At 47.1% G+C, this 27836-nt stretch overlaps 1 protein-coding gene across 7 annotated transcripts; it reads right to left on the bottom strand.

Moving 5' to 3' along the window:
* Positions 1 to 203: 203 nt before the first annotated feature.
* LOC109896324 (protein-methionine sulfoxide oxidase mical3a-like) lies at positions 204 to 27715 on the bottom strand. Of its 7 annotated transcripts, none has more exons than XM_031831957.1 (33): positions 26417 to 27706; positions 24445 to 24812; positions 24129 to 24336; positions 23853 to 23969; positions 23542 to 23643; positions 23096 to 23352; positions 22176 to 22433; positions 21902 to 22017; positions 21564 to 21690; positions 21323 to 21416; positions 21076 to 21223; positions 20541 to 20737; positions 20177 to 20277; positions 19977 to 20075; positions 19659 to 19793; positions 19080 to 19178; positions 18758 to 18844; positions 17340 to 17453; positions 14946 to 15138; positions 12638 to 12768; positions 12294 to 12366; positions 11786 to 12023; positions 11386 to 11591; positions 9187 to 10482; positions 9017 to 9117; positions 8649 to 8735; positions 8160 to 8210; positions 7681 to 7947; positions 6687 to 6780; positions 6497 to 6547; positions 6238 to 6337; positions 1286 to 1359; positions 204 to 1184 (listed from the first exon to the last, which is right to left on the bottom strand). In XM_031831957.1, exons 2-33 carry the CDS (start codon positions 24775 to 24777, stop codon positions 997 to 999), a joined length of 5742 nt encoding a protein of 1913 aa, XP_031687817.1. In that variant the 5' UTR covers positions 24778 to 24812; positions 26417 to 27706; the 3' UTR covers positions 204 to 996. The 7 variants fall into 7 exon arrangements, with proteins under 7 accessions (XP_031687817.1, XP_031687819.1, XP_031687818.1 ...); XM_031831959.1 differs by having other exon boundaries at positions 19089 to 19178; XM_031831958.1 differs by having other exon boundaries at positions 26545 to 27706.
* Between the last annotated feature and the right edge of the window lie 121 nt (positions 27716 to 27836).

Raw genomic sequence — 27836 nt, 5'->3', positions numbered from 1 at the left:
ATACAAGTGGCAGGATTAGAAAGTAGTGAACTGAGAGTTGAGAGTAATCTCAGCAGCTATTTCTGACTGCACACAATATCCACACCTGTGGATTTAAAAAACAATGTCCCTCCCAAGCTCACTGGAATCCCCACCCCCAGGTCTCCCTCCCTTCCACTCCCCTACAAGAGTCCCCCTCATCTTAAAATGTTCAAACATGACAATATGATGTCAGAATGTCTTTATTATCCAATGTATGAAGTAAAACATAATTAGTATATATATTTTTTTAAAGAGTTAAAAAAAAAATGTATTGTTTCTTTTTACATAATATACATTTCTCTAAATTGTTAATGAATAACAAATAATTCAAACATGGCATATATTGCCATAACAACAGACTGGGTGAGTATAGTGAGCATAGAATATCGAGCCATCTCAAAGGCCCATCAGTCAGTGAGTCAGGGGTGTAGCAGGATGGGTGTAGCAACAGGATAGGTGTAGCAGCAGGATGGGTGTAGCAGGATGGGGAAACATATCCAATCCTAAAAATGGATCATCCAGACAGTCCCGCCTTGATCCTGGTCATAACGTTGTATCAGAGGTGAAGTGACCTCACAACCATGACCCTGATCGCAGATTTAGAGGGAAAGTGACGTGAGTGTCTTTTGCTCAGGCCCAGTTGTGCTGGCCCAGTCCCCGGAATAGAGCTCAGGCCCAGTTGTGCAGGCCCAGTCCCCTGAATAGAGCTCAGGCCCAGTTGTGCAGGCCCAGGCCCAGGGATAGAGTTCAGGCCCAGTTGTGCAGGCCCAGTCCCAGGAAGAGAGCTCAGGCCCAGTTGTGCAGGCCCAGGCCCAGGGATAGAGTTCAGGCCCAGTTGTGCAGTCCCAGGAATAGAGCTCAGGCCCAGTTGTGCAGGCCCAGGCCCAGGGATAGAGTTCAGGCCTAGTTGTGCAGGCCCAGTCCCAGGAATAGAGCTCAGGCCCAGTTGTGCAGGCCCAGTCCCCGGAATAGAGCTCAGGCCCAGTTGTGCAGGCCCAGTCCCCGGGACAGCATGATGGCCTCCAGGTCTCTGTCCTCCTGGCTCTCCTGCAGCCGCTGCTCCTCCAGCAGAGACACCAGAGCATCTCTCTGCTCCACCACCTCCAACATCTCCCCCAGGATTAGCTTCTCCTCAGCCAGCTCTGCCTCACCCTTCAGGTGGTCTTAAAGAGAGGGAGAGAGAGAGTGAGAGAAGAATGAAAACAGAGAATATATTAAGAGCATTATGGTACAGTATGGCGTGTGTGTGTATGAGTGTACTTACCATCCACGGCCATCCGCTCTCTGAGCTCTTGTTGAAGACGGCTCTGTCTGTCCTCCAACTCCAGCTCCCGAGCACTGAGGGAGAGACAGTTGTCATGGAGACCATGTCACACTGATTGACTCAGATAATTGCATACTGCACCGAGCCATTCTACAGTTGTGGCGGAAAGTTTTGAGAATGACACATACAGTGCCTTGCGAAAGTATTCGGCCCCCTTGAACTTTGCGACCTTTTGCCACATTTCAGGCTTCAAACATAAAGATATAAAACTGTATTTTTTTGTGAAGAATCAACAACAAGTGGGACACAATCATGAAGTGGAACGACATTTATTGGATATTTCAAACTTTTTTAACAAATCAAAAACTGAAAAATTGGGCGTGCAAAATTATTCAGCCCCTTTACTTTCAGTGCAGCAAACTCTCTCCAGAAGTTCAGTGAGGATCTCCCAAGCTTTAAACATCCCAAGGAGCACTGTGCAAGCGATAATATTGAAATGGAAGGAGTATCAGACCACTGCAAATCTACCAAGACCTGGCCGTCCCTCTAAACTTTCAGCTCATACAAGGAGAAGACTGATCAGAGATGCAGCCAAGAGGCCCATGATCACTCTGGATCAACTGCAGAGATCTACAGCTGTGGTGGGAGACTCTGTCCATAGGACAACAATCAGTTGTATATTGCACAAATCTGGCCTTTATGGAAGAGTGGCAAGAAGAAAGCCATTTCTTAAAGATATCCATAAAAAGTGTCGTTTAAAGTTTGCCACAAGCCACCTGGGAGACACACCAAACATGTGGAAGAAGGTGCTCTGGTCAGATGAAACCAAAATTGAACTTTTTGGCAACAATGCAAAACGTTATGTTTGGCGTAAAAGCAACACAGCTCATCACCCTGAACACACCATCCCCACTGTCAAACATGGTGGTGGCAGCATCATGGTTTGGGCCTGCTTTTCTTCAGCAGGGACAGGGAAGATGGTTAAAAATGATGGGAAGATGGATGGAGCCAAATACAGGACCATTCTGGAAGAAAACCTGATGGAGTCTGCAAAAGACCTGAGACTGGGACGGAGATTTGTCTTCCAACAAGACAATGATCCAAAACATAAAGCAAAATCTACAATGGAATGTTTCAAAAATAAACATATCCAGGTGTTAGAATGGCCAAGTCAAAGTCCAGACCTGAATCCAATCGAGAATCTGTGGAAAGAACTGAAAACTGCTGTTCACAAATGCTCTCCATCCAACCTCACTGAGCTCGAGCTGTTTTGCAAGGAGGAATGGGAAAAAATGTCAGTCTCTCGATGTGCAAAACTGATAGAGACATACCCCAAGCGACTTACAGCTGTAATCGCAGCAAAAGGTGGCGCTACAAAGTATTAACTTAAGGGGGCTGAATAATTTTGCACGCCCAATTCTTCAGTTTTTGATTTGTTAAAAAAGTTTGAAATATCCAATAAATGTCGTTACACTTCATGATTGTGTCCCACTTTGTTGTTGATTCTTCACACAAAAATACAGTTTTTTTACAGAATACAGAAATGTGGCAAAAGGTCGCAAAGTTCAAGGGGGCCGAATACTTTCGCAAGGCACTGTATATTCATTTTCACAAAGTCTGCTGCCTCAGTTTGTATGATGGCAATTTGCATATACTCCAGAATGTTATGAAGAGTGATCAGATGAATTGCAATTAATTGAAAAGTCTCTCTTTGCCATGCAAATGAACTGAATCCCCAAAAACATTTTCACTGCATTTCAGCCCTGCCACAAAAGGACCAGCTGACATCATGTCAGTGATTCTCTCGTTAACACAGGTGTGAGTGTTGCCGAGGACAAGGCTGGAGATCACTCTGTCATGCTGATTGAGTTCGAATAACAGACTGGAAGCTTCAAAAGGAGGGTGGTGCTTGGAATCATTGTTCTTTCTCTGTCAACCATGGTTACCTGCAAGGAAACACGTGCCGTCATCAATGCTTTGCACAAAAAGGGCTTCACAGGCAAGGATATTGCTGCCAGTAAGATTGCACCTAAATCAACCATTTTTCGGTTCATCAATAACTTCTAGGAGAGTGGTTCAATTGTTGTGAAGAAGGCTTCAGGACGCCCAAGAAAGTCCAGCAAGCGCCAGGACCGTCTCCTAAAGTTCATTCAGCTGCGGGATCGGGGCACCACCAGTACAGAGCTTGCTCAGGAATGGCAGCAGGCAGGTGTGAGTGCATCTGCACGCACAGTGAGGTGAAGACTTTTGGAGGATGGCCTGGTGTCAAACAAGGGCAGAAAAGAAGCCACTTCTCTCCAGGAAAAACATCAGGGACAGATTGATATTCTGAAAAAGGTACAGGGATTGGACTGCTGAGGACTGGGGTAAAGTCATTTTCTCTGATGAATCCCCTTTCCGATTTTTTGGGGCATCCGGAAAAAAGCTTCTCCGGAGAAGACAAGGTGAGCGCTACCATCAGTCCTGTGTCATGCCAACAGTAAAGCATCCTGAGACCATTCATGTGTGGGGTTGCTTCTCAGCCAAGGGAGTGGGCTCACTCACAATTTTGTCTAAGAACACAGCCATGAATAAAGAATGTTACCAACACATTCTCCGAGAGCAACTTCTCCCAAACATCCAGGAACAGTTTGGTGACAATCAATGCCTTTTCCAGCATGATGGAGCACCTTGCCATAAGGCGAAAGTGATAACTAAGTGGCTCGGGGAACAAAACATCGATATTTTGGGTTCATGGCCAGGAAACTCCCCAGACCTTAATCCCATTATGAACTTGTGGTCAATCCTCAAGAGGCAGGTGGACAAACAAAAACCCACAAATTCTGACAAACTCCAAGCCTTGATCATGCAAGAATGGGCTGCCATCAGTCAGGATGTGGCGCAGAAGTTAATTGACAGCATGGTAGCGCAGATTGCAGAGGTCTTGAAAAAGAAGGGTCAACACTGCAAATATTGACTCTGCATCAACTTCATGTAATTGTCAATAAAAGCCTTTGACACTTATGGAATGCTTGTAATTATACTTCAGTATTCCATAGTAACACCTGACAAAAATATCTAAAGACACTGAAGCAGCAAACTTTGTGAAAATTAATATTTGTGTCATTCTCAATACTTTTGGCCATGACTGTACATACTGCCATTCCGACATAAGTGCTCATACATTTGGGCAGCACAAAGCACAGAATCCAGTGGTGACTGGGGAAGATGAGGGGTGGGGTTGTGCGTCTATTTGTCAATAACAGCTGGTGCGAGATGTCTAATATTAAAGAATTCTCGAGGTATTGCTCACCTGAGGTAGAGTACCTTATGGTAAGCTCACACTATCTACCAAGAGAGTTCTCATCTATATTATTCGTAGCCATCTATTTACCACCACAAACCGATGCTGGCACTAAGACCGCACTCAACCAACTCTATAAGGCCATAAGCAAACAAGAAAATGCTCATCCAGAAGTGGCATCCCTAGTGGCCGGGGACTTTAATGCAGGCAAACTTAAATCTGTTTTACCTCATTTCTACCAGCATGTCACATGTGCAACCAGAGGGGGAAAAAACAAAAAACTAGACCACCTTCACTCCACACACAGAAATGCATACAAAGCTCTCCCCGCCCTCCATTTGGCAAATCTGACCATAATTCTATCCCCCTAGGCTCTCTGATTCCTGCTTACAAGCAAAAACTAAAGCAGGAAGTACCAGTGATTCGCTCAATACGGAAGTGGTCAGATGACGTGGATGCTAAGCTACAGGACTGTTTTGCTAGCACAGACTGGAATATGTTCCCGGGATTCATCCAATGGTAATGAGGAGTATACCACCTCAGTCATCGGCTTCATCAATAAGTGCATCGACGACGTCATCCCCACAGTGACCATACGTACATATTCCAACCAGAAGCCATTAATCATTAAGTTTGCTGACGACACACCAGTGGTAGGCCTGATCACCGACAACGATGAGACAGCCTATAGAGAGGAGGTCAGAGTCCTGGCAGTGTGGTGCGAGGACAACAACCTCTCCCTCAATGTGAGTAAGACAAAAGGAGCTGATCGTGGACTACAGGAAAAGGCGGGCTGAACAGGCCCCGATTAACATCGAGCGGGTTGAGAGTTTCAAGTTTCTTGGTGTCCACATCAACAACGAACTATCACGGTTCAAACACACCAAGACAGTCGTGAAGATGGCACAACAACATTTTTCCCCCTCAGGAGACTGAAAAGATTTGGCATGGGTCCCCAGATCCTCAAAAAGTTCAACAGCTGCACCATCGAGAGCATCCTGACCGGTTGCATCACCTCCTAGTATGGCAACTGCTCGGCATCTGATTGTAAGGAGCTACAGAGGGTAGTTCGTACGGCCCAGTATGTCGCTGGGACCAAGCTTCCAGCCATCCAGGACCTATATGCTAGGCGGTGTCAGAGGAAAGCCCCAAAAATTATCTGAGATTTCAGTCACCGAAGTCATTGACTGTTTTCTCTGCTACCGCATGGCAAGCGGTACCAGAGCGCCAAGTCTAGGATCAAAAGGCTCCTTAACAGCTTCTACCCCCAAGCCATAAGACTCCTGAACCTTTAATAAAGGGGCCACCAGACTATTTACTCCCCCCCCCCCCCCCATTTGTTTTGTACCCTACTGCTACTCACTGTTTATTATTTATGCATAGTCACTTCACCCCTACATGTACAAATGACCTCAACTAGCCTGTACCCCCGCACATAGTACCGGTCTCCCTGTATATAGCGTCGTTATTGTTATTTTATTGTGTTACTTTATAATTTAGTTTATTTGGTAAATATTTTCTTAACTCTTTCTTGAACTGCACTGTTGGTTAAGGGCTTGTAAGTAAGCATTTCACCGTAAGGTCTACACTCGTTGTAGTCGGGGCACATGTGACAAATAAAGTTTGATTTGATTTGACATAGGGGGTCAAAGGTCAGATAGATACTCACAATATCATGAGTTCTGACTCATAGCGCATCAGACAGTTCTTCTGCTGGACCAGCTTGAACCACTGCTGCATCAGAGCTGGGTCATCCTGCCTGCCCATGACTAAAGGAGAGAGAGGAAGATGGACAGAGGGAGGGAGGGGTAGGGGAGAGAGAAAGAGAGAGAGAGAGAGAGAGAGAGAGGAGTGTAAGGAACCAGGGGTTAGATTGGAGGGTAATGAATAGTTAGAGGGGAATACAGCATAGTGTGTGAGGTACATACCTCCCAGGTGTAAGTCCAGCTCTTCACTGTCATTCGACTCTCCCCAGTAGTCTATAATGAGAACATGCAATGGAGTTGACCACATGACCACACGTACACTGATCATTTGCTTAGTCAAACTAACTAAGAGTAGTATAGGTCAAAACAAACCATGATGTCAAACAAGCGTGTAAAAAGTGTGTGTGTTTACCTGCTTCCCCTCTCAAGGCCTTCTCCACAGCCACACCCCTCTCCTCCAGCTGCCTCTGCTTCTCCTCCACCTGCTCCAACTGCCTTTGGATCATCTGACAAGGCACATTTTATACACTCAAGCCCTGTTTATACCTGATTCAAACATGCATTATTTGTCCTGATCTTGTCCACATTCACATTTTCAGACAGGTGTAGACGACTAAAATACGCATTTGATCTGATTGTGAACCGATCTTCCTGATCCCTACGGAGGTGGTCAGGCACACATCGGCTGTGTTTACACAGGCAGCCCAATTCTGATATTTTTCCTTTAATTTGTATTTTGACCAATCAGATCAGCTCTTTAGCCAATAATTGAGATCAGAATGGGTCTGCCTACGTAAATGCAGCAAAGGTGTCTGGATATCTTACAAGTGCAGACAAATCCAAAAAGTAAATCCATTTAAATAACTATTATCCCGCATTCTAAAATCACTGACAGGTGGCACCCATTGACTTATGGCATCAATATGTGTCTTGTAAAATGCATGAGCTGGTGCAGACCCAGAGGAAATTATTTAGTGTGGAGGTGCTGACTAACAGTGAATAAACTGTAACCTATAAAAACAAAGAGAGTCTCAAGCTCAATGTATAATCTCCCAGTTATTTATTAGGTAAACCAATTATTACTGGGAGTTCATACATAAAGTGTGTGACTCTTTGTTTTTATAGCTTACAATCAATATGTGTCTTAAAATAAATAAATAAAGAATAGCTGTCAAATGATTTGCATACAGGGAGGGACCTGTGAACGCAGACACAGTGGACGGATAGAAGATATTTTAATACGAGACATATTTCTGAAACTGTGGGCACAATCAGAATGTGGACAAGATCAAGACAAAAGATGCATGTTAGTGCCATCTACAATACCAACGAGGCTTTAAACAAATCATACGCACCCACACAAATTATACACACACTCACACATACATTATAAACCTGCATCTTACCTGGGCCCTGTGCAGTCTCTTGAGTTGCTCTTGTTTGGCCTGTTTGCGCGCCGCCCTCTGTACTCTGCGTGTTAACCTGGCATCTAGCTGCTCCTCCTCTGGGTCTCGGTCTCTGTGGAACATGGCCTCTGACACATCCAGGCTGGACGGGTCCTTCAGGTCCATCATGTGCACCAGTACCCCGACAACTTCCGTAGGGCACGATGACTTACGCTGTGTATCCATACGGGGGGAGCTGTCCCGCTCCCTCTCCTTCCCCACGTGCCTCTGTAGGAGAGAGAGAGAGAGAGAGAGAGAGAGAGAGAGAGAGAATCAGCAGGCTGCACACAGACACACACACCATTAAGATTTGACCACAGCAACAAATACATACACACTACACACTACTGAGTATACACACTACTGAGGGTTAGGGACGATAAGGACGCAGCACAGAGATCAGAAAGGCTTGATGCAACCAATAAGAATGTTCACACTACCTTAATGGCATACGCCCTCTTAAAGGCCAGGGCATGAGGCACATATGCAGACTTGGAAAGACGAAGACCAAAAAACAATCAAAATCGGGCACACAATATATAGTATGTCTAGTTCAGACAAAACGTACTCTAAATCGGAACTTACAAACTATTTATTACAGCTATAAACGACCCCTGTACACAATGGGAGAAACGTAACCATCTACACAACGGGAGAAACGTAACCATCTACACAACGGGAGAAACGTAACCATCTACACAACGGGAGAAACATAACCATCTACACAACGGGAGAAACGTAACCATCTACACAACGGGAGAAACGTAACCATCTACACAACGGGAGAAACATAACCATCTACACAACGGGAGAAACGTAACCATCTACACAACGGGAGAAACGTAACTTCTCTCAGTAACTCTGCTGTAACGCTCTCTAACCGGACTAGTACATAGCAGCCTTCATCCTACTGCCACAAAGTAGTATACCTCCCCTTCCTCATTCTCCTCTTCCTCCTCCTCCTCAATGGTGTCCTTCTGAAGGTCTGACGCTAGGTCAAACAGCTCCAGACGAAGCTAAAAACATTGATCCGTTAAAACATTTACCTGAGCCTCTGAAGAGAGGAGATATGGTAACCAACAAAGACCAGATATCCCCTAACACATATGACATCAGCCTCCTATAGTGCGAATGCATTTCCTCCAAACAATCACTGTAAAGACTGCTGGCATACACAGAGCTGTAGAGCTGAACAGAGGTCTGTAGTGACATCGCTGACTCTCACAGTCAGAGCTGTAGTGGAATGTCAAGCCTGCTGCTCTAAGATCAGTGGTAGTGTTAGTAGTGATGTCCTTACGTTGGCCTTGGGGTTCATGGAACACCTCTCCATCACAACAGAGCAGGTGATGTCTGACTCCTCCGGCTCCGACCAGCTCTGGCGCTCCCTGAACTTCACACCTGCACAAACACAGAGGTTCACCATAGGAAATCACTATACCAGATCACCAGATTGTGTGTGTGTATTACCTCTTCTCTCCGCAGAAGGTTTCCTCCTGCCCTGCTCTTTGGGGGCTGGGGCTGTTGCCACTTTGGAAAGGGAAGTCCTGCCCTTCTTCTTCCTGTCCCTCTTATAGCCAGAGATGACAGCTCTCCACAGGCCCAGGGGTCCACCCTCTCCTATGCCCGCTTCAGACACACTCTGGCTGGAGGGCTGGTTGTCCCTGCAGCACTTACGTGAAGGGAAGAGGGAGCCCCCCTGGAGTTGTGTGAGGAGGAGGGGGGGCAAGCTCTCTGTGAGTCTGCGGGGGTCTAGACCACCTCTGCTCTTCCTTGGGAGAGGCTCCCTTCCTAGGGGGATTTTCGTGTCCTCCCACCCCACTCCCATGGCTGCTCTCTCTATCTCCCTCCTCCTCTCCATCTCCCTCTTCCTCCCGATCTCTCTCTCGTCTCTGGGCACTGCCTTAAGGGGCTTCAGGGGAGACAAGGGGGGGTTGATGTCCTCTAAGGGGTCTATTACTACACCCTTACACAGCTTCTCCCCAAGAGACCCTGCCCCAACAGACCCCCCCGCAACAAATCCCCTTCCCCCATCCACGTCCCACGGTTTCAGCTTCTTGCCCCCGACCCCCCGCACAACAGCCGACGCCATGATAGGTGCGGGGGCAAATCGAGGGGCAGGGCGAGAGACGGGGCTTTCCAGTGACTCTGCCTCCACAGAAGGGTGGGGCAGGCTATCCCAGCATGCCTTGAGCTGGGCGGGGGGAGGGATGCCGGGAGGGGTGAGAGGGTCCGAGGTAGAGGTGGTGGAGCTCCCTCCCACACCGATCCCCGAACTACTGCTGGAGTCACGCACCCTCTCCCTCTCCTTCCCCCCTCTCTCCCTCTCCTCTCGCTCTTTTCTCTCCTTCATCTCTTTCTTCTCCCCATCCTCCTCTCCCTCGTCTGGACCCGGGGAGCAGCCAGAGGTTGTGGAGGAGTTGGGGGAGGAGTAGGTAAAGACAGAGGAGTCTGGAATTGATACTGAGGACGTGGGTGTGGGTGCATGCGACGTTAAAGGTGTGGGTGTGAAGGGTGTTGAGGCAGTGGCCGGAGTGGAGAAGGTGATATTGGGTACACTGGTGGGGCTGTGTGGACCGTGTGTGTCGGGTGTTGTCGAGTCAGGCAGTTGTATGTCAGGCGTGTGTGTGTCTGGAGAGTGCGTGTCAGGCGTGTTTGTGCCATGCGTGTGTGTGTCAGGTGTGTATGTGTCTGGAGAGTGTGTGCTCTGCTGCCACTCGTCCAACGAGGCTACCTCCTCAGCGGTAAGTGGAGATGCTCCTTCCCCTGAGAGAGAGAGAGATAGAGAGAGAAAGAAAGAGAAAGAGAGAGAGCGAGAGAGAGAGAGAGAGAGAGAGAGAGAGAGAGAGAGAGAAAAGGGGGGGGGGAAGAGAGAGATGAGGAGAGAGAGTTGCAGGCGGAGTAAGGGAGAGGGAGGGAGAGAGAGAGAGAGAGAGAGAGAGAGAGAGAGAGAGAGAGAGAGAGAGGGGAAGTAAAGAGAAAGTCAAAATCCCTACAGAGAAAACCAGATATCAACCTCCTGTGTCGTACAAAACATATTGCTTGTGAGCCACAGTTGGTAATGAGCGAGAGTAGGTATTAGGTTGTTTTTTTTGTCGCTGTTTAGCAACACTGTAGACTTGATGAGGCAAAGGATATTAGTAATAAGGTTTGGGCAACCACAGCCACCAAAGCCATTGGACAGTGGTGCAAGAATCACTTGTCTAAGTCCATGGGGTGCAATAGGTGGGGAAGTTACTGTAACTTTGGCCTAATAGTGTGTCATTATGCTCAAGGACACAGCAAAACATGAAAAATGCTTAGTAAACAAATCAATTCCCATAATAAAAATGATAAACATGTTTTGTTAGCTTTCCCTCCTGTGGCGGTGCCACCTGTCTCCTGCACCTCTTCTAGAGGGAGGAGCCACAGACCTGAGTGACGCTCCCTCTCCCACGGACAGTACTCCCCTTCTACCAGCAGGGGGAAACACACCAAATAGAGAGACGAGCAGGGAGGGAGGGCACACACAGACACAGAGAGAAAGAGGGTTGAGAGAACAGAACAGAGAACAAAAGAGAGGAAAGGAGGGGAAAGGTGAGGAAAGGAAACTAGTCTAAAAACAAATCTTCCTAACTAACAGCACTTAGAGAGACACACACAGGAAAACAGAGAAAAATGGCCAATTACCATCACTAGATAACTCCTCCTCATCATCATCATCATCTTCATCAACCTCTCCTTCCTCCTCTCCTTCTTCTGTCTCTTCTTCGTCATCTCCTCTCTCTCCTCGGAGGCGTGCGTGTAGTTCCATGGCCTTCCTCCATGAGTCTCTAGCCAGGTCATTGGTTAGAGCTCGCTGCCTCTCCCCCTCCTCCTCCGTCTCTGATTCTGAACTATGAGGAGAGAGGAAGGCAATTACTGTGTGTGTGTGTGTGTGTTCGTGTGTATACAAGAGAAAAGGGGGAGAGAGAAAGAGGGGGGAGAAAGAGGGGAAGAGACAGAGGGAGAGGACATGGGAGATGGATAGCGAGAGAGAAAAAGGGGGAGAGAAAGAGGACAGATAAATGTTTGTTTTTGTAATGCTGACCTGGAGCCCTCGTTGTCCCGCAACGAGATGCGCTTGTGATTGGCCTTCTTCACCTCTGTCACCAGCAGACTGAGGTTGTAATTGGCCAGTGTCTCCTCTGGCACCTCCTCCGGCTCATCTGTTAGCTGCTCAGTCTCCAGGCTCCCCAGGCTCCCACAGTAGTTCTCCAGCTCTATACGTTCTGGCGTGCCGCGCACGCGCTTAGCCAAGCCACACTCCCTCTCAATCAGAGATGCCACTGAGTGCACACACGCACACATACACACACACACATACACATAGAAGCTTTACCAAGCCGGACCCACTCCCAATCAGAGACGCCACTGAGAAACACACACACACAGACATACACTTAGCCAAAGTCAATGTCACATTCTTTGCGCACTCTGGACATTCTTTACACACTCAGCGGCGTCACTAAGAAACACATTCTGTGCACAAACACACATCACAAGCATTACGACTGAAAACACACACATGACACAGATACATGAACCGCTTGGCTTACCTGAGGACCTGCGATCTGCTGTCACCACAGTTACTGAGGAGCGAGGGTTAGTGGACAGAGCAGCTGGGGACTCCTGGGAGGAAGCAGCAAAGGAGGGGACAAAGAAAAAACAGTATTTTACCCCCCAAAATTCCAAGGATCAGTGTATCGATCTACAGAAAAGCTCATACATACATGACGTATTCTCCTCAAAACAATATACTATACAGAGAGAGAGAGAGAGAGAGCTCGTCATCAAATGAAACCGTAATTGCTATGTCTATACAAATATCAGGAGTTAAAACCCAGGTCAGCCAAGAGCTTCCATTTAGCCAGAGTACGAGGGGAAAGGCAGAAGTCCTTACCAGGAGGGTCTGCTGAGAGGGGGTCCGTTCGTAGGGGGTTGGATGCTGGTCGGAGGTAGGAGGAGCAGGTCTCTTCCTCTGGACCGGCCCAACCAGACGGAGGTCATAGTGCGGCTTACAGTAGAACTTCCCTACACACAGAACCAATGTGTTAGAACACTATACATAGAACCGCCCTACACACAGCAGTTTTAGAACCTCACTACACTGAGAATTGCAGCTTGAGAACCGCACTACAGAGAGATCTGCAGCTCCCATGCATCTTACAGGAGAACTTTAAACAAAAACCGAAGTGTTTTCTAACGACAGTAGTACTACAGGGAAAGCAGTGTAATAAATCTTACAAGTCTCGTCCTCAGCTAAATCTGTTTACATTTCCACACAAAGAAAACAGTGTCCCTGGACCTTGAGGAAACGTCTCTCAGCTTCCCGGAAAATAATGAAATAGAGTTGTGTCTTACAGTGTGACTCCTCCATAGAAAACAGCGGCGGTCGACAGAATTGACAGAATTGACAGGAAGACACACTCGATCTGGTCCTTCCACTGACAGACCACTTCATATATAGTCGACCCTACACACTCTCCCCTCACACTCAAACGGTTATCATGTGACACCTCATCCCCGATTGGTTGAACGGTTTTGAATTCAACTTCGAGATTAGCTCCTGACATGACAACACTGACATCTTTTGTATCACATCTCTAAGAGGTACAACACACACACAGTCACACACACGCAAGCAGGCATGCACACACGCACCACCAGAAGCCTTTTGTGGGCCCTAAGTGAGATTTGGTTGGTGGGTGGGGGGTTCACCCCCCAAAACATTTTGGTGGCCCTTCTATTCACGGCAAAGAAAAACATTTACGTTTAACATTTAATTTCCTGCAGTTATACACATTTCGCGATGGGGCAGAGAGAAAATGTTGCAAATTTACAGGAAATGTCTTGCAATTCTAACCATTTTGCCATGGGGTGGAGAGACATTTTTGCAGTTTTAAAGTTTACTTCCTGCAGTTCTACACATCTTGCCATGACTTTTGCCATGTTAATGATATCTGAGTGAGAGTGACTAACAAAATCAATGGGGGCCCCCGTGGAGGTCAGGGGAGACCCTGTGGACGTGTCCTGCATGCACGGTCGGTATTCGGCCTAGAAATTCAGATAGTTTAGCTAGCTGACTTACCAATCTAAAAATGGTTAGCTGACATGGCTAATTGAGTGACTGTCAGTGACTGACATAACAAGAGAAAAACATGCTGATGCACAAACACATTTTTTTACTTGCACCTTGTTTATTCTACAGTCATTTGAATCCCCTACTCAGCCACCCCCCCCCCCCCCCCCCCCACACACACACACACACCCAATCAAAGATACACAACCACACAGTCAGTCCAGGGAGCCCCAGGCCCCAACTGTGCAGTAAGCAACACACTGAGTTTGTGTTCTTCATGTGTTAACTTAGTTGGTCTCTGGTCTGCTGATAACCTGGGAGCCTTACAAAGTGATCATGCAGTGTAACATCAACCCTGAGGGCAGATTGGAGCAATCAGTGTAAAATCAGTGTAAAATCAATCAGTGTGATTGAGTGTCACTGACCCTCATAGACTGCAGGTCAGAGCTGCATTCAAGATAAAACAGCAAGGTGTGGTAAAGCATGTAAAACAATTTGAGGCAGTGTTTCAGTGCCAAGACCATGCTGGGCTGGTAGTGGTATTTTCAGTGTGTGTGTGGTAGGGCAGCCCTTGTCATTCATTGGAGTTAGTCACTTTGATTTTGAATTTCTACCCCCTTTTTCCCCCCAATTTTGTGGTATCCAATTGTTAGTAGTTACTATCTTGTCTCATCGCTACAACTCCCATATGGGCTCGTCCTCCGAAACACAACCCAACCAAGCCGCACTGCTTCTTAACACAGCGCGCATCCAACCCTGGAAGCCAGCCGCACCAATGTGTCGGAGGAAACACCGTGCACCTAGCGACCTGGTCAGCGTGCACTGCGCCCGGCCCACCACATGAGTCGCTAGTGCGCGATGAGACAAGGATATCCCTACAAGCCAAACCCTCCCTAACCCGGACGACGCTAGGCCAATTGTGCATCGCCCCATGGACCTCCCGGTCGCGGCCGGCTGTGACAGAGCCTGGGCTCGAACCCAGAGTCTCTGGGTGGTCCATGGGGCAACACACAATTGGCCTAGCGGCGCAGAGCCTTAGACCACTGCGCCACCTGGGAGGCCCCGGAGATACCCACTTTTAACATTACTCTCTAACCCTATGGAGCTCAGTGACCCCCCCTCCCCTCACCGTTAGGTCGGTCGTAGGCGTAAGAGGCCAGGCGAAGGGTGGAGCTGCAGTGGTCACACTGGAAGCAGCTCCGGTGGAAGAACAGTCCCTCAGCACTGAGTCTCTCCATCACGTACACACGCCTACTGCAGAAGAAACACACGTCACTGGCCCCTCCTGGCCCTGGCCCCGCCAAAACAGAGTGAACGCCAGCCTGAGAGGGGGGGGAGAAAAAGAGAATAAGCTGTGATACATGGATCACCTCACTTCAGAGTTAGCCAATCAAGTTTGTTAACAGAATCTCTCAAGTTTTTGTGTCCACCTTTTTCCAAAAGATTCAATGCCTGTTCAAATAAGGTTCAACCATCAGGTGTCAGCTATGACATGACACATTGACTTTAAAAATGGATTTACACCCAGTAACAGAGGGGGTCTCTAAGTAATAGTAAATTAACTATTTTCCTATTGGTTTAAAATGTAGTGGTAAATATGTCTTACAGTGGTAAACATGGAGTTAAAAACTTCCAATGACATACAGGTTTCTGTCGTAGTTTAAACCATGTATTTCACTGTGGCTGCGCTGTCCACTCAGTAGGGCTGAAGTTCAGTCTCAGCTGAGCTCCTTTACGCATAGACTTTCCTTTGTAGTTCCTCATTTTCGCTATTTATTTGCCATGTGTCCTTTATTTTTTTTTAAATGCCTTTATTCCAATGCATTAGAATTCTCCGTTGATTTATAATTGTTTGATATTGTCCGTCAGCTGTTTAGAGGACTCATTGCTTTGATTTTCAGGTGCGCCTGTTGGTTCTCCCTGCCGTCCGTGGCCAGTAGTACACCATTTATTGAACTTGATTATTTTCTATCAATAATCATTTTCTTTCCTGTATCAGCTGATGATGGTTGACAATATCACTAGACAACTAGCCTACAGCTAGACACCAATGCGAATTCAATGAATCCAACAAGTAGGCCTATACATTACTGACAGGAGGCCTATAGTTGATTCTTTCCGTTAGAAGCATTCGATTTTGCAATGGCATAGGACTACGTTATTTTGGATTTGTGTGTCCATGAGGATTGTTTTCAAGGCGAAACATAATGAAATGCTACGTAGAGATGGTTACACATGTATTTTTTCGAGATCTCGAAGAGCCATGATTTGTACAGGGTGGAAGTTCACTGTTCTAATAAACATTTGAAAAGCTTAATAATGACAAATAACACTGTCGTTAATGTAAGGAAAGAAAGGTGGTATGACACCCGATCTGTGAAGACTCGAAGCATTACCTCATGAATTATGACAACTTAGGGTGTGAAACATGTTTTGATTCAACTCATGCATGATATTGAATGTATGCTACCTATTCTGTGTATGTTCATGTGTTTAAAATGGCCTTGGCTGAGAGGGTAGGCCAAGTGGAGGGTAAACGCAAGTGAACGTCGTTGACCCACAATTTTCAGAAAAATGCATTGAAAGCATTTTTAATTCCTTATACTAAGCAAACCAGATCACACTATTTTCTTGTTCTTCTATTTACTGATAGCTAAGGGCACACTCCAACACTCATCATTTACAAACAAAGCATTTGTGTTTAGTGAGTCCACCAGATCAGAGGCCGTAGGGATGACAAGAGATGTTTTCTTAAAAGTGTACAAATTTGACCATTTTTTTCTGTCCTGCTAAGCATTCAAAATGCAACGAGTACATTTTCTTTAGGAATGTAGAAGTAAAAGTAAAAGTTTTCAAATAGTAAAGTAACGTACAGATACCCCCAAAAACGATTTAAGTAGTACTTTAAAGTATGTTTAAAGTAAGTATGTTACACTACTGGTAAAAACACGATAACTAAATGATTGGTATACCTTTACTTGTTACTTCTGTGAACTTTCATTGTCCTCACTCCTCATGAGGTAGAGAAATTCAAAGATATCTTAAATATATGTGGGTTTTTGGTGCAGAATTTCACAGTACAAGGCAATGTTTCTTAAACTTACAGAAATGTCTCCAAAACGAAGTGTTGATATTAGTTGTCAGGGGTCATTACTTCAACCTTATTGTGTTTTGATACATTTATAATACCTTTTAAGACTTTTTCTGGTAGATGTTTTCTCAGACCCCATTTCTATCTGTTTGTCCAGACATCATAGCCTTTGTTTATTCCTCATTTCTGGGATGAAAATGGTTGAAAAATGTATATATGCCAGTATAAAATAAAGAAATAGACTCCTAGCTTTCATTTGACATCCAATTTGACATGCTCCTATAAACCTCACCTTGGTGCTCATGGGTACTTTAACATGGAAAGGGCCTACTTCAGAACCAGCCGAGATAGGGTATAATCCAATGCTGAATGAGTTTCAGCCTATTGACAGTATTAGTGTGAGCGAGTCGATTCATTCAAATCAATTCTTACTGATTCCTTCCTATCAGGAGTGTGCTGGGGTGACGGTGACTCCTGACTTTGAAGCTGACAGGAAATCTGTTCAGCCAATGAGCTTACTCCCCCTGTGTACATCTGAACGTATTTCTAAAAGACAACAGGAGAAAAGAGAGACAAGAGATGAGGACGAAGGACAGAACAAACAGTAAAACACACACAGACACACTCACTAGGGATGACACAATCGGAGCCATAAACATGTTGTTTATGTGGAAATGGAACACAAAGCTATTGGATTCTGTCGTTATACTAATTTAACTATCTTGCTGTTGCAGTGTAATCATTGTCCAAAATCATGAATATAAATGTTATCATCACTAGGCCCTTATCTCACACCAATCAAACTTAATTTGTAGGCAAATCAGAGAGGAGTCTGAGGAAAGAAGGCCGTGCAAACATGAACAAAAACCATTCACAGGCCTCGGATTTTTTAAATCTTAAAAGGGAAAATTTCAGTTGCAGTATTGTCACATGCCACATGCCCTGCGGTAAGTTATACAAATATACTTTCTTAAAAGACCAAACAAGATGTACTCTGAATCCAGTTCATTCCAGTGTACTCCTCTTTCTCAGAAACAACAGTTGTTTATATGAATAACAGTATCATTTAGCACTCTGACACTGCCCTGAGGCCCATAGATTGAACTCAAGTTGTAGCCCACTCATGGTCCACACTAGCCCAATAACGGACTGATGGAGCCCAACGTTACTCAAGGATCTTACATGTTCTGTTTTAAGGTGAATTGGGTCTGGAAGCCAAAATAAGCCAAATACTCCATCAAAATGTGAATCAATTCCCAATTGTAGTATGCTTTTGAAAATGATTTATTGCTTCCATGAAAGACGGGTTCCATACGTTTCCAAAACCATACCGCAAGCGATGAGTGTTAATGTATAGAGCACGCCTCGGGACTATACTATTGCCAATTGACGCTAAAGGTAGTTATGAATTGTCTATGAATGGGGTAGGTACACACTAGGTGTTTGGTTAAAGCTTTGACCGTGGGCAACTCTTACTGCCAACGTTCACCATGTATCTGTCAAGATCCACTACACTGAGAGAACAATTCATTGCCATGCGCCAGATGGCGCAACATTCGTCTGTCGGTTGACGGACTGCGAGTTGCGTAGGATTTGACGGCCACCTGTCGAAAGACAATTCTGGAAAAGACAATTGGTCTTTTCTGTCCTGAATATATTTCAGGGAACCACTGAGGTAGCCGAGAAGAGACCTCAAAAGTCATCACACCAGTGACACACATTAGTCTGCAGATGGGTAATGGGAACTTGGGAAATCTATGAACAATTATGTGGGGCATGGGACATCATTATTAGTCTACATGCCATCTAGTCTACACACAACTACATTACCCAGATTGGGGGTGGCGTACCTGCTCTCCCCTGCTGGGCAGAGTGTGACATTTGACCTTTTCCTTGTACTTGAAACTCATCTGCTCCTGCTGCTGCGTGCGCTTCTTCTGGGGTGAGATGGGTTTAGACGGCATCATGTGAGTGGGTGGTTTGAGGTAGCGAAATAGCGAAACACTGATATCGATGGGAACTAAAGCTAAGAAAGAGCCAGGAAAAAAGGCCACATGACTGAACTACACAACACACAAGCATCCAACCCCCATGTGGTGACACAGAGAGATATTAGCTATATTAACTCTACGGTCCTCTAAGAACCACAGGTGGAGCAGGTGTGGGACTTACTATTTTTACCTGTTTCCAGGTGGCAGCGGAGGCCACAAAGGCTGGTTCCTGGGGGTCAGGGGATGCTGGAGGAGGTGGAAGCATGGGCATGGAGTCCCCCTGGTGGTCAGTTAGTAGAGGGAGTGAGGGCTTAAGACTCTAGGGCCTAGGCTAAGAGCTACCACTGCTAACCCTAACCTAACCCTAACCCTAACCTAACCCTAACCACCAGTTAATCTTAAGCCATATTGCTGCAACCACAGCTGTTCCCTTCAACCAAATGAACCCTTACTTACTGCTCCAAGGCTCAGTGAGTCCCATTGGCCCTGACCCAAAATGCCCATCAGTGCAGCTAATCTGGCTTATCCTCTTGAAACCTCAAGAGGAAGTCAGTCAGTCGGCTCGCACCTGAAGGATCTAAACTACCCACAGCTATGGATGACAGACCGTGCTGTAGAAGTTCCTTTATTCAGATTAAAAGCACAGATTTTCAATAAAAATATTTTTGAAAACTGTTGAGGCTTTGAGCGATGGAAAACTATCTTAGTAACACCTGAAAACTCTTAGCAGCTAGGAGCTCTGAATTCCATCCCCTCTCACCTGTCTGCGGAGAGCTGCAGCTGGCGTGGAGGAGGGGCAAGGGGCATTCTCCTCAAACTTGGCCAGCAGCTGATTGGCCATCGAGCGCACTCTGCTCTGGCTTGCTCCACCCACAGAGCACAAGGCAGCCTCTTCCTGTGCAAGGCAGAATGGTGGAGAGTTTGACCCGTGTCACTTTAAGGCCAAAGGTTTTGTATAGCTGTTCTCACAATTAAAATACTTGACATCATTGCATGTCATCTCATTACTTTAGTCACAGAACTACCGGCAGTTACAATTTATCTTACCTTAACCAGGGATACAGGTTACACCCCTCACCTCATAACTGTCCACTAATCTGAGATCTTGTCTCACGTCCTCCAGACATGGCCGACTGGTCTTCCTCCTCTTCCCCACCGCATCCTTCTCCTTCTGCTCCTGATGGGAGGGACACAGACAAATATATGTAAACACACATGCACCTATACACCTACACACAGACAAACAGAGTCCCTACATAAGCAAATAGGGGTGTGTACCTTGGGGTTGCGCTTGCGGGATGGGCTGTGGCCCAGGCGGCTGAGGAGAGAGGCAGGACCAATCACAGCAGCCCTCCCATCTAGGCTCTCGGTCTGGGATTCTAAAGAAAAGAGGAGAAGAACGGTCACGCCATTCCTCATCTCCTTTCCTTCATAACCACTGACAGGTAATAGGGAATAGACACAGTTTCACCACTTTGCTTTTGCTTAGTAAGGTATTATAGGTAAGTGGTTATGAGAGGGCCGGAGACGAGGAAGACTATTCAGCATTCTGGAAAGAGAGGATAGGATAAGAATAGAGGGTGATGAGGAGAATTGAGCATTAACCGTTCTTACCACTGACTACTGTGGTTGAGAAACTCACCGCTTGGGGGCAGTGCGTCCTTGAAGAGCTGGTGAAACTGGCTGAGGTACATGACCATACAGAGAGTGTCCGTTTCACTGACAGACGACATCTCCTCGACAGTCATCACAGGAGAGATGCCAAACTCCTTCTCTGCCACCTCCAACCCCAACCTCATATTCTCCTCCCCCTCATCCTCCTTTAGAGAGTCAAAGTCGCTGCAGGGAGATGGGATGAGAGGGTCAAAGTAAGAGAGTCACACACGTGCAAATAGACACACTTTACAGACTTAAGCACGCGCACACAAACACACACACACACCAGAGCAAGTGGACAAAGAGAGGCATTGATCCAATCAGGCAATTAAAAGGGCACTAATCAGGACCATGGTCTTCTGACTCATCAGCCTCACCACTCTCACACAAACATGCACCTGAGCTTGCGTGAAAAGGAAGTGAGACAAACTACATTGCGCCTGAATGCTACCTTTGGGATGAGGTGTATAAGGTAAGGTTATTTGTGAAGAGCGTGAGGCTAGAGGTCAGAGGTGACTCACATGAGGTCAGGTCGGTAGTGGTGGATGAGGGCACACAAAGCTAGGCCATTCTTCCAGGAAGTAGTGAGGTCGCTAACCGCAACGCCACGGTAACCCTGTGTCTGTTGCTGGCACCATGACAAAAGCTTACTGGAGCGAGAGAAGGACTCTGGGGAACCAGAGAGGAAGAAAACAAATATGAGTGAAGATGACGATTGGTTAGAGTTATGTTCGTGTAGCCGTTCAGTACTCAGAGGGTCAGACTCACCCTGTCGTAGTAGCTTCGGCAAGGGGGATCGGAGTCGTGGTTCCTGGTCCGCACCCGAACCTCCACTCTCTTCTGTGTATATTAGATGCCCCACCTACAGAGATTGTCATTCTCATCATCATCAGTCCTGTGTGTGTGTGTGTGTGTGTGTGTGTGTGTGTGTGTGTGTGTGTGTGTGTGTGTGTGTGTGTGTGTGTGTGTGTGTGTGTGTGTGTGTGTGTGTGTGTGTGCCTGTGCTTACCTGTGCGGGGGTGATGAGTTGGTGGTTGATGTTAGGGTAGCGGGTAGCTGGGTCTACAGTGTATTGACCAAAGTTCTTGTTGACATTTTCTGGAGAGGCCTGAGGAAGGAGACGATACAGACTCTCTCTGAAAAAAAGAAAGCGAGTAGAGAGAGAGAGAAAGAGAGGAGTGAGAGAGAGAGGATTATTTAGTTAGGGAATCAGGTGAACGATCATTTGGTTTCCTAGCCTAGGTGCATTTGTGTGGTTTTGGCAGTGTGTTTGTCTGTAGGTTTTACAATGCCCATTCCCTGATTGCTGGTGTGTGTGTTCTCCTAACCGCAGACCTGCCCTCTCACCTTTCAGCAAGTATGTCCAGGGGGGCGAGGCCTTGAGCCCAGCTCCGTACCATCCAGGCAGAATCCAATGCTGCCAGGAACCCCCGTGCTATACCTGTCCCCATGGGCCAGAACGGCTAACACACACAAAAGCAGACACACACACACACACACACACACTCACACATTACTACCATATGCTACTTACAACAGAATTACTTTCAGAGTATTGCTGACATTAACACTCTTCTACTCTCCCTCAACTCTGCTCCTCTCTTCCTCTCCCTCTCCTCACCTCCAGAAGGCTGTCTCCCACCAGCGTGACCAGTAGATGGTGTCCATGTCTCTGTCTGACCAGTGCAGCGTTCTCCGACGCGTACATACAGGTGAAGTCAAACAAGGCAACATCAGGCTGCCCGTAGTGGTTCATGGCAAAGTCCAGGGACGGCAGCTGGTGATTGGTGGAGAAGTCCGCCGCCTCGCGGGCGTAGGCCAGCAGTGCATTCTGGTCCACGTTTCCCCGTGAGAGAAGTGTTTCTGTGTCTGCATAGTCCTGATAGGTATGACACAGTATGTTTGAACAATAACACAGTTTTACAGTATATCAGGGCAGTAGAGAGCAGTGAGATCAACATGAGTAAAATAACAATACAGTCAATGCAGCTGTATCAGTGTGTCATAAAGTATGTATATGTGTGTATGCATTGTTTCATGTTTAACATAACATTTTTAAGAATTGCCCTTTTTCTCCCCAATTTCATGATATCCAATTGGTAGTTACAGTCTTGTCCTATCGCTGCAACTCTCGTATGGACTCAGGAGAGGCGAAGGTCGAGAGCCAATACATCCTCCGAAACACGACCCAGCCAAGCCGCACTGCTCCTTGACACACTGCTCGCTTAACTCGGAAGCCAGCCGTACCAATGTGATGGAGGAAACTCCGTACAACTGGCGACTGAAGTCAGCGTGCATGCGCCCGGCCCGCCACAAGGAGTCGCTAGAGCGCGACGGGACAAGGACAACGCAGCTGGTCAAACCCTCCCCTAACCCGGACGACGCTGGGCCAATTGTGCGCCGCCTCATGGGTCTCCCGGTTGCGGCTGGCTGCAACACAGCCTGGGATCGAACCCGGGTCTGTAATGATGCCTCAAGCACTGTGATGAAGTGCCATAGATTGTTGCGCCACTCGGGTGGCCCGTCTGTGTGCGTTGTTACCCGCAGAATGACTCCTTTCTCCAGCAGACTCTGCTTCTTAGCCGTCATCACAAAGTAGTGTGTGTCGTCCTTGTAGTACACTATATTCTCCAGGTCCACTCCTGTGGTGTCCCGTAGCTCCTGAAAGAACCTCTGGTTGAAGATGAAGGCCACTCCGCTGATCTCCTCCACCTTGGCCTCAGCTGTGGTGTTACGGTTCATGAAGTTAGCTGTGATGGCAATGGCCAGCTTGCCACGGAACTCCTTACGCCTGAACCCTGATTGAACACATGGGAGACAGGATGTGATTGCAAACAGGAATTCTGGGATCAGAGGGCAAGAATAATTCCCTTCCCAGAAACGCATTTACTAAGAAATGTGTTCTTTCAGTGATGGGAGGTCTGACTGATGCTGCCTGAGATCTGTTGCTGTTTCAGTGTTTCGATAGGCGCTACTAGATGATTTACCTGGCAGTGTGTTCCGTCGTCCATCAGCTCCGATCACCACGTCACACTGCAGTTGGTTAATAGGGTGAGACTTGGGTTTCACCTCCACCCTCCAGCCTACCTCTGAGGCACACACACACAAACACATAAAGGCATTACACACAAACACACACACACACACACACACACACACACACACACACACACACAACACACACACACACACACACACACACACACACACACACACACACACACACACACACACACACACACACACACACACACACACACACACACACACACACACACACACACACAGAAGGACTTACTCTGTTGCTCCTGGTCCACTGGTGGCTCCACCAGTCCCTTGAACTCTACGTTGACATGGACTTCCACCCCCAGCAACAGAGCCACCTTTAATAACACCAACTGTAACTGCCGTATACCTACAGAGGGCAGGGGGGCGAGAGAGAGAGAGAGGGGGGGGGGGGGGGGGGGAGAAACATGGTATAATGAGAGAGAGGATTCTCTAATGAACATTGAAGCCCCATCGCTGTAACCATGGAGACTCAGGGGTCAAGTGTCAGTGATCATTCCATACTCACTGATGTGGTCAATGGCTCCAGCACAGAACTTGCCGTAGAACTTCTTGGCCCCGAGGCCCCTGAGGTCGTGGATGGTGAAAGGCCAGAGGTGAAGGACGTTGTTCCTGGAGAAGGCATCTCTCTTCTCCAGCAGCACCACTCTGGCCCCCAGGAACCCCAGCTCTACTGCTGTACGCAGACCACACGGCCCCGCCCCGATGATCACACACTGGGAGAGGGGACAGCTGGGATGAGAAGCTAGAAACGTACACGCACTGTGCAGCCTGTGTATTTGAAAATGTTAAATACCAGATTCTAAATTACTACTATTAAGTACCGTGGTGTTGGCACAGACACGACCCTTCCCGTATTCGTGGTGGGCCGCCCGTTTGTCCAGTTTGGCCCACAGTGCGTTTGCCTTCCAGTAGCTGAGGCGTTCTTTGAGGCTGTGGTAGAAAGGCCTCTGCGGCTGCGTCGGGGAGTATGTCTGTGGCTGTGTGTGTGTGTGTGTGAGCTGAAGGTGCTCACACAGCAGGTTGAAGGCACGGAGTGTCGTTCTGCAGGTAGACGCCTGGACAAACTCATCAAATAGAACCTGGGCATGGCCCTCCTTCTCCGCCTCGTCGCCCACGGCAACGCCGGCAGCAGCAGGGCACCCTGGGAACTCCATCTCAGCTTCCTGTTCCGGGCTCTTTCATTGGCTGCCTGGAAAGAGAGAAAAGACAGAGAATATTCCATACTGACTTACCATGTAGAATCCATGGGAACTGTGTTGAGTTATCATTCCAATTCCTTGTCGCGCCAATGACAGCAATCGAGTTGGCATTTGCAAAAGCACAAACATATATGGGACCAGGCTACATGTGTAATAAATTGCTTATGAAACATTTCTAAGTTTGCAAGCAGCCTACTGTGTGAGTGAGTGAGTGAGTGGAGTGGAGTGGAGTGGAGTGGAGTGGAGAGGAGAGGAGAGGAGAGGAGAGGAGAGGAGAGGAGAGGAGAGGAGAGGAGAGGAGAGGAGAGGAGAGGAGAGGAGAGGAGAGGAGAGGAGAGGAGAGGAGAGGAGAGGAGAGGAGAGGAGAGGAGAGGAGTGGAGTGGAGTGGAGAGGAGAGGAGAGGAGAGGAGAGGAGAGGAGAGGAGAGGAGAGGAGAGGAGAGGAGAGGAGAGGAGAGGAGAGGAGAGGAGAGGAGAGGAGAGGAGAGGAGAGGAGTGGAGTGGAGTGGAGAGGAGAGGAGAGGAGAGGAGAGGAGAGGAGAGGAGAGGAGAGGAGAGGAGAGGAGAGGAGAGGAGAGGAGAGGAGAGGAGAGGAGAGGAGAGGAGAGGAGAGGAGAGGAGAGGAGAGGAGAGGAGAGGAGAGGAGAGGAGAGGAGAGGAGAGGAGAGGAGAGGAGAGGAGAGGATTAAGGTGTTCTCTGTCTGAGCTGGCTGCATATCAGAGGTTAAGGTCCCCTGCTGGGAGGTAGGGCCATAGATGTTCTTATACTGTTAGAGCCCAGATAAACCAGCTCTCCATGCTGTGAACTGGGCTTATGGGTAATGTAGTATATCCACTGCTGAGACTCTGGTTGTCACACAATCAAAGCCCTCAGAAAAGTGTACTATATCCTGCTATTGTATTATATTCAGTGCTCTTAGGTGTGTGAACATAAAGTGCATTATACAGTGTATTTCTGTATGGTATAATCAGCCCTAATTATCTCATATAATTAGAATACATTATCAACATATTACTTTTTTACACAATAAAAACATAGGGTGTATAAGGACTTGGGGGGAGGAGGTAGAATATGTGCCCACATCCCAAGACTGGGACAATAACCAAGGCAGTCACCAGACAATACAAAGAGAAAGATGGAGGGAATGTGTGTGGTTGGGGGGGGGGGGGGGGGGGGGGGGGAGAGACAATGCACCTCATACATAGTGGATCCATCCGCACCAAGCACCAAGAGAAACCCACACACATACTCCATCACCCACACACACACACTCCAGTGTCAGCATAGCAGGGGGAGATAGTATAGTAGTTTATTAGATTGAATTAGAAAATTTGATAGATACTCTATTAATCTTCCAAACGGAAATAAACAGCACCAAGTAACCACACAAGACTAAAAACCATACATAAATAATATAGTATCCATTTTAGATGAGTCTAAGTGCCTCGGACATTCTACATAATTACCTTGCACATCAAAGAGCTTCCATTCTTTCAGTATTGTCTGTCCATTATGTCCACACTACACTTTCTAGATAACACATTCAAGTACACACATTGACAGAAGAACACACACAAACAGTGTAGGACTTACTGTATGCTGTGTTGTCATCTGGCCTGTACAGACATTATCACTCTCCAGCTCAGCTATGGGTTGCCAGGTGTCTCTCAGAATTCAAATGTTAAATCTATCTTCAGCCACAGAAACAACAACCCACAAACCTGCACTGCAGTAGCCTATACCGCAGCCTCCATTGTCTCAGCCTGTCCCGCTCCCTTCCTTATAGTGTGCTGTGCATTATGTTGATACCAAACTCTCCAAGTCTGTCTTTCTCGCTCTCTCACATCCAGACGCTTTTCTCGTCCAAGGTCAGGGAACAGCCAAGTACAGACTCCTCCCACACAGCATGTTCACATAGGCTACAGTACACACACACACACAGGCACACACACACACACACACACACACGGGCACGCCCACACACACACCTAATCTCATGGTGTCCCTGGGGAACAGACTGGGCTCTAACAAGCTTAAAGAGGAGAGGGATCAGAAGAGAGAGATCATTCTGTAAGAAAGTGGTGCTGAGGGAGAGAGATGCCGCTCGTAGGCACACAAAAACAGAGTGGGTATGTGTGAACAGAACACACAGACAGAGGCCTATTTGTGCATATGGCTGAGACCCAAACCCTTCAGTGCTGTCAGAGAGAAGGGTTTGGGTTATACATTCTGTCGGTGTAGAGGTACCTGCACATGCCAGGTGAGGCGTACACATGACAGTGCAAATACACGTTTATAGGCCTACCCACAATTTTCAACTTATGGTCATATGGAGATCTGCTCTGCTCTCTTTACTAACCCCAAATTAGCAATTTTTTTCATAGCTGAAAACCCAAGCCTGAGAGGGCAGGGCTTAATCTATAGCTAAACATTGTGGCTAACCCCTGACCCCATGGCTTACACTGCAGCTAATACCTGATCACCTTCACTGATCCATACTATATTCCCAGTAGCTACTTCAGTATAATGCCCGCGCCACACCCCACACACACATGCGCACTAACACACACCCAACTAAGCTGCCCCGTGGTGTTTGTGTGTGGGTGGTGTTACAGTCTAATTTTAACGTTAACCTCTCCATGACGGGGCTTCTCAATGTTTCCAAGTCTCGCTCTGTTTGCTTAAGATTTCACAGAACCCCATTTGGATTAGAACTTTGTCTTATATATAGACGACAGCTAAAATCTCCCTACAGGGTAATGTCACCATCTAGTGGTTGGGAAGTGAGACTGAATTCCCCCGCCTGACCAGTTATTTTCCGCTCAAGCGCACACACTTTCTGAAATATAAATATCTAGATCATTTACAACACAAAGACAGCTGTCAAAGTATAAAACGTGTAATGTGTAAATGTACAATTGCATGAATGTGTTGAGAATCACGTGTACACAGTCAGGAATTTTGCTGTGAAGAGAAAAAGTGAATCGAATTAAATAAAGTAATAAACCAAGAC

The sequence above is a fragment of the Oncorhynchus kisutch genome, linkage group LG9, assembly GCF_002021735.2.
Source record: "Oncorhynchus kisutch isolate 150728-3 linkage group LG9, Okis_V2, whole genome shotgun sequence".
Lineage (NCBI taxonomy): Eukaryota > Metazoa > Chordata > Actinopteri > Salmoniformes > Salmonidae > Oncorhynchus > Oncorhynchus kisutch.
The sequence above is the reverse complement of the archived record's forward strand: the minus strand, read 5'-3'. Positions and strand labels throughout refer to the sequence as shown.

Bases quoted from the DNA above. Each gene is read 5' to 3' on its own strand.
- LOC109896324 (XM_031831957.1), bottom strand. From the start codon at position 24,777: ATGGAGTTCCCAGGGTGCCCTGCTGCTGCCGGCGTTGCCGTGGGCGAC. The intron at 12,024-12,293 runs GTAAGCCAAGCG...GTGTGCACTCAG, and splicing joins AGCAGATCGCAGGTCCTCAG to TGGCATCTCTGATTGAGAGG. The intron at 9,118-9,186 runs GTAATACACACA...GTGTTTGTGCAG, and splicing joins ACCTTCTGCGGAGAGAAGAG to GTGTGAAGTTCAGGGAGCGC.